The 7,460-nt window shown below is 32.4% G+C and overlaps 1 protein-coding gene across 1 annotated transcript; it reads right to left on the bottom strand.

Moving 5' to 3' along the window:
- Positions 1 to 657: 657 nt before the first annotated feature.
- LOC126689101 (uncharacterized) lies at positions 658 to 2,588 on the bottom strand. Its single transcript, XM_050384152.1, has one exon. The coding sequence runs from the start codon at positions 2,379 to 2,381 to the stop codon at positions 1,221 to 1,223; it is 1,161 nt and encodes a 386-aa protein (XP_050240109.1). The 5' UTR covers positions 2,382 to 2,588; the 3' UTR covers positions 658 to 1,220.
- Positions 2,589 to 7,460: the final 4,872 nt, after the last annotated feature.

The following is a 7,460-nucleotide window of genomic DNA, read 5'->3' on the forward strand; positions in this document are numbered from 1 at the left end:
TTCATATCTTATTAAGACTTTCTTTTTCAACTTAAACTTTAATTCAGCTTTCTTGAAAGCTGCCAAACCAAAACCTTAAAACACCTCACACTGGAGGACCTGCACAACATACAAAAATGAAAAATCCACAAAGGCCAATGATAAAGTCTTAGTTTTGATTGCAATAGATGTAAAAGTGTACCAACCAAATTCAGAAAGATTTTTCCCTTATACAGCATGAAGCAATTGTGCACTGTCTTTACAAATTTTGGGCCTAATCTCAATCAAATGCAAAAAAGAAAAAGAAAAAAAAGGAGAGTCATGCACACACAGAGATAAACACTTAAAGAGGAACTTTGTGTTAGGAGCAATTTATATCATATGGGCAGTACTAAATGGTCATGTCTCTCTATCCCAGTGAGCACCACATTTTAAAGCTCCGCATGTTACCTATAGATTCTGAGCTAAGCCACTAACAAACAAGATCATACCATTTGCAAGACCTAACAGTAGCTTCCATGTAGAACAGGATTGTGATACAATAAGAATAACTGAAATTACCAAACAATCTCGAGTATCACCAAGAATCAATTTTTATAGCATGGTAGATGGGTTATATATAGGTATATTTTTAAAGCCCAAGCTTCAATCATGACAAGAAACAATAGACAATCAAAAAATACGAATAGCATAACTAGCTTGAATTAATTCCACTCTTGGACATGAACCAAAGCAAGTTCAAGAACAATGGGATTGAGCAACACAATAAAAATAACACAGCATTTCGAATCCATGACATAAATATTTACAGCAGCCGCATGCCTGTATCCAAGCTCCCTCTTACTAATTGCCTGCTTAGCTTGAAAGATCCGGTTTCCCTTTATAGCTTCAATAGCTAAGAAGTTTCCTCCAAATAATTCGTCAATTTCTGCAGGAATAACTTTTCAGGGTCCTCAAACAAACAAGTCACTCTAAAGTTAATCTTAAATAAAAGTCTCAATAACAAAAATTCCATAAAACCCAGTAATACTTCTCTTCTCCAATCTTGGTGAAAAAGCACTAGGTGATCATATATGGGAATTAAATTAGCTGTACTCTGGGCGTAAACTAAAGCAAGATTAACACCAAAGGATCCTAATGGATCAAGTAACTATATAGAAGGAAAATTTGATTCATAATGTGGGTTATAACTGATTCATTTCACTCCTTGCCTGATACATATTCATTTTTGTAGTCATTTTCTAAAGATCCAATTTTTCCTTGTATAGCTTCAAAAGGTCAGACGCTTCCTCCTTATAACACATCACAAACTTCTGTAGGAACAACTCCTCCGCATACACAAACACCCTAGGCAAGTACATATTCTTCTTAACCAAACCTTTCAATTGTAAAACTTGAATAACCGAAGCCCTTGGAATAAGTCGCTTCTCCAAGCTCAAACTTATAAGTGTTGGGCATTTGACAATAAGGGAAGCCTCCACACCCATCCCGTTGACTAAAAAATCCATCACCCGCATAATCTTATCCTCAGATACTGTAATACACTGGGGGCTCTTTCCAAATGCTACAAGAATCTCTTCCTCAGACAAACCCCACCTCTTATAAGCATTGACCTTCCTCTCCCATGTGGATTTATTCATTCCATTATATGCCAAAACAGCCTGAACAAAACTTAAACGCAAAGGATTGAATCCCATTTCCTTGACTCCCTCAACAATCTCTTTGAATCGAACTGTATCTGTCGTAATAGCTCTAGTCCATTTTTTAATAAAGCCACATATAATTGATTCAGGAACTCCAATTTCTCGCAGAAGATTGACATTAGGAATCACACAAGTGTCAAGTTTAACCACGGGAATAGACCAGAAACGTGTCAAAGCAATAATAGTGTTCTCATTAGTTCCAAGCAAACTCTTAAGGAAAACAAAAGAGGGAATTATGTGGTTTTCCAAGTTTCTTTTCAATATGTGCGGAATTCTAGTTAACACTGTGGCAATGTCAGAGCTTGTAAAGCCATTGGATCGGAAAAACTCAAATTTGGGCAAAAGGTTCATTTGAGGATTTGACAGCAGCAGTGGAGGGTATCTTCTGATGATGCTTGAGACTTGGGTTTGCGAGAAACCATGGTTCTTGAAAAAGCTAATGACCAAGTCTGCTCTATCAGGGGTTTCAAAATTAACACTTTTGGAGGCTGATAGAGCAGCTTCCCTTGAGAACCCACATGTGTTTATGAGGTATGAGACTGTGAATGAGTGTTGATTTGAAGTGCTTGAAATGTATATGCATCTGACAGATGATAACAACAACGATGGGAGGGTTTCAACAGTGTATAAATTCTGAGGGGCTCTAATGGTACAACAAAAAGTACCATGGTGAATAGCTTTATAGAGAAACTTCAGCATGTTACATAAGCGGTACTGGAAGAAAAACTCACCTACTTATTAACGAGTCCGTTTCAGAAGAAAATCTCTGCTGTGAATGAATGAGCAAGATTCCAAACCCCCAGAGTCCAAAGCTTTTGCACTGCGTTAGGGGTTCTCTTGCTCCCTCCCTCCTTTGTACCGATTTTGATTTCCTCTGTAAGTTTACTCTGTTGAAAACCTTTTTTTTTTTTTTTTTTTTTTTTTACGAAAAACACATTTTAGTCCCTACATTTTCAGCCGATTTTTGTTTTAGTCCCTAAGTTTTTTTTTACCGCTTTTAGTCCCTCTCCTGAAATACGCTTCCATTTTAGTCCCTGCCGTTATATTAGAAACGGATATTGCAGACGTGACAAACGGCAAAGTCAAAAAATAATAAACTAATGTCCACGTGGCCTAAATTAATAATAAAAAATATTTTTTAATGCCACGTCAGCATTTAAATTAAAAAAATTAAAAACTCTCATAAAAAAAATCCTTAAATAAAAAAATTAATTTATTAATTCTAACTAAATAAAAAAAATTAAAAACTCTCATAAAAAAAAAATTCAAAAACAAATTTAAAACTAAACCCAGCAAGAACAACAAAACCCAGAAAGAACTAAACCCAGCAAGAACAAACTAAACCCAGCAAAAACAACAAATTTAAAACCCAGCAAAAACAAGATTAACAAAACACAAACACGGCAAATTTAAAACTCAAAAAATTTAATTCAAACCCATATTTGCAGAGAGCCTTATTTTTTTATAAATATATTTTTTTACTGGGTTACCGAAATGGTGTCGAGTACGGACACTTCACGATCCTGGAAACGACGACACGGCTAAGCCAGTACGACCAAAAACCCATGTACGAGCACCGCTCTGCTTTCCACATGTACAGCTCCGGCAAAGTCCCTTTGGGGCTAAAACGCAAGGGTTTGCGGATCGTGGTGACCGGCGGGGCCGGGTTCGTTGGGTCCCACTTGGTCGACCGTCTGATGGAGCGAGGCGATAGCGTGATCGTGGTTGATAACTTCTTCACCGGACGGAAAGAGAACGTGATGCACCATTTCAACAACAACCAAAAAAAAGATTGAATTTTTTTTTTTTTTATAAATATATTTTCAGTGAGTAATCAGAAAACGGTGAGGTTTAGTATAAATGGAAGGAGATAATAATAGATCTGGGCATTGGAGTATTTAGAGAGAAAGCTTGTGGGTTTATGTTCTTGCTGGGTTTAGTTCTTGCTGGGTTTATGTTCTTGCTGGGTTTAGTTCTTTCTGGGTTTATGTTCTTGCTGGGTTTAGTTCTTTCTTGGTTTTGTTGTTCTTGCTGGGTTTAGTTTTAAATTTTTTTTTGATTTTTTTTTATGAGAGTTTTTAATTTTTTTTATTTAGTTAGAATTAATAAATTAATTTTTTTTTATTTAAGGATTTTTTTATGAGAGTTTTTAATTTTTTTAATTTAAATGCTGACGTGGCATTAAAAAATATTTTTTATTATTAATTTAGGCCACGTGGACATTAGTTTATTATTTTTTGACTTTGCCGTTTGCCACGTCTGCAATATCCGTTTCTAATGTAACGGTAGGGATTAAAATGGAAGCGTTTTTCAGGAGAGGGACTAAAAGCGGTAAAAAAAAAAACTTAGGGACTAAAACGGAAATAGGCTGAAAATGTAGGGACTAAAATGTGTTTTTCACCTTTTTTTTTTTCTTAAAGAAAATGTTAGAATGGTACGCTTTGACTAAAGAATTCTTTTGAAAGCTTGGGTTTTTTTTTTTCATTTTTTTTAAATTTTAATTTATTTATTTTGAGAAACAGTTTTATATTGGTCTTTTCATCAATTTTCTTAGTATCTGGTGCATCCATTTTTTTAGTATAAGGTGCATTAAAGTGGGGGTAATTTGCAAAGTAGCATTATTGTTCGCAACTATTTTTTTAGTTGGCATGTTTTGGAAACATTCTAACAAACTAGCATTTCGAGTTTTAAAGGGTTGAGATCAGTGACAAAAATTGAGTACTTCAGACTCGAGTTCAAATCTGATGTGAAATAAAAAAGCCATATGGAAATCGAGTCAGTGAGACTCGAGTTCCACAGAGAGAATAAGAAGAACAAATAAGGAGAAGAAACCCAATAGAATAAAGAAGAGAAACTAAATAGAAGAAAACCAACAGAACAAAAAAGAAGAAACCCAGCAGAGCTAAGTAGAAGAAACCCAGAACATCACAAACCCACATGAAATTTTTTTCAAAAAAAAAAAAAAACCAACCTTAACGATGGAGTTGAGGACTGATTCGGTTTGGGATTGGCTAGCCGTTACCCAAACCGATCAAAAAATCAAACAATAAGGGCCTTGAATAAATGGGTCCCGAAACGAAGAAGAAGCCTAGTAGAAGAAGAACAGAACGAAGACAAAGAAGAAGAAACCCAGAACAAAGAAACCTAGTTGAACGGTATATCTTAATGAAGGAACTCGAGTCTAAAGACTTAAGTTCCACATGGATTTTTTCTTCCGCCTCAGATTGGAACTCGAGTTTTATAGACTCGAGTTTCACATTAAACTTAAGATGCTAGTTTGTTAAATAGTTTTGCAAACTTGACAACTAACTAAAATATTTCAAAATTAATGATAAATGCAAAAAAATTCCATTAAAATGCCTGATAAATGTACAATCCATTAAGACAGAATTGCGTATATTATTTGAAAAGTTATGTCAGTGAAATACAGAATTGCATATATTATTTGAAAATTTATGTATGTGAAATATAGAATTGTGTATATTAAATATATAGAATTGTATAGTTTGGATTTTTTTTTTTTTTGATAGGTTTGAAAATTGAATGTAGCTGCCTTACACTCTTTGTAATTTGTGAATAAAAATGTCGACAAATATTGTGTATGTTGAATATACTGAATTGTGTACATTTTTTGTAAAATTATGTACATTGAATACACAAATTTGTGTTCATTCTTTGAAAAATCGTGTACATTATTTAAAAAATTATGTATGTTGAATAAACAAAATTGTGTATATTATTTGAATGTTTGATACGCTTGGATAACTTTTTGTAGGCAGAAAAATGTCTACAAATATCATGTATGTTGAATATACTGAATTGTGTACGTTAAATAATTTTTCATTATTTGAAAAATTATGTACGTTAAATATATAGAATTGTGCTCATTATTTGAAAAATTATGCACGTTGAATATACAAAATTGTGTATACTATGAAAAATTGATAATGTTGAATATACAGAATGGTGTATATTATTTGAATGTTTGGATATTGAATGTATAAACTTTACATTCTTTGTAATTTGTAGAAAAAATGTCCACACAACAAAAAATTGTGTATGTTGAATATACAAAATTGTGCAAATTTTTTGAAAAACTATTTATATTGAATATACAGAATTGTGTATAGAATTTAAGAGATTGTGTACGGTGAATATACAGAATTGTGTACATTCTTTGAAAAATTGGGTGTGTTGAATATACGAAATTATGTACATTCATTGATGATTTGTGTACGTTGAATATACAAAATTGTGTACATTCTTTAAAAATTTGTGTACATTGAATATACATAATTGTGTTCATTCTTTGAAAGCGTGGATATTGAATGTCTAGACTTTACACTCTTTGTAATTTTTTATATAAAAAATGTCAATAAATATTATGCATGTTGAATATCTTCAATTGTGTATATTATTTGAAAAATAATGTATATTATATAGAATTGTGTTCATTTTTTAATAGATTATGTATGTTAAATATATAGAATTAAGAATTGTGTAAATTCTTTGAAAAATTGTGTACATTGAAAATAAAGAATTGTGTACATTATTTGAAAATTTGTGTACATTGAATATACAGAATTGTATATATTATTTGAAAATTGTGTGTTGAATATACAAAATTCTATACATTCTTTGAAAATTTTTGTATGTTAAACATATCGAATTGTGTACATTCTTTGAAAAATTGTGTGCGTTGAATATATAGAATTGTGTACATTCATTGAAAAATTGTATACATTAAATATATAAAATTGAGTACATGCTTTGAAAAATTGTGTGTGTTGAATATACGAAATTGTGTACATTCTTTGAGGGTTTAAATATTAAATGTACAACCCTTACACTATGTACTTTGTGAAGAAAAATATCCACACATCAAACTGTTAAGTGCCTGATAAAGTGTCACCCATTAAGACAATCACCCAATATAATGCCTAGCGTCACCATATCACTAACATAAATGAATGATTGGGTCAATATGAAAAGTTGAAAACAAAATCAAACAAGAAGAGTTAAACTAAAAACTTTTAAAATGTGGAGTCAAAATGAAAACAGACCCAAACATATGTGAGTTCCCTAACGAAAATGCTACACCATTGACTTGGATGTGTTCCAAGATTGATGCTTGTGTCTGTATGTGTATGTTTAACCTACTTTTCTTTAAATGATTGTTTTTTTCTTGACCCTCTATATAGTTGTTGTGAAAGAGGAGGAAAATTTGGATTGGACTTGGTCTTGAGCCTCAGAGGAAGATCTAGTAAGGACTAGGGAGATTCCACACCATATTTGAGACCCCATAGAAGCTTTCGTGTAACATAGAAGGGAAACAATAAGAACTAAGAATAACTAAACTGCTTCATGTAGCATAGAAGGGAAACAGTAAGGATTGTGGATAACTGAACTGAACTGCGATTCTTAGTTTAAACACTGAGCTTCTACTAGAGTAACGCAAGATTACTTGCACAATCTATATCTATATATATCTAAAAACTGAAGCGTAGCAATTACTGTCACTACGCTCCAGTTAAGCCACATCATGTCATCATAGTATTGTGTACATGAACAATAGTTAAGTTTTTAGTTTTATATTTTGAATTATGGTATTTTTTCAGCAACTTGATTTTCTTTTTAGAATGTTCTCCTCTTGAATATCTAGAATACTGTGTACGTGAGTTTTAGATAAAACTTAACAATACTATTTCTTTTGGATTTTACTATTTCTTTCCTTATTAAACACAATATGATACAACTAATATGATCCAATGAAGGTAG

The sequence above is a fragment of the Quercus robur genome, chromosome 6 (genome assembly GCF_932294415.1).
Source record: "Quercus robur chromosome 6, dhQueRobu3.1, whole genome shotgun sequence".
NCBI lineage: Eukaryota > Viridiplantae > Streptophyta > Magnoliopsida > Fagales > Fagaceae > Quercus > Quercus robur.

Coding starts and splice junctions, on each gene's coding strand:
- LOC126689101 (XM_050384152.1), bottom strand. CDS start 2,381: ATGCTGAAGTTTCTCTATAAAGCTATTCACCATGGTACTTTTTGTTGT.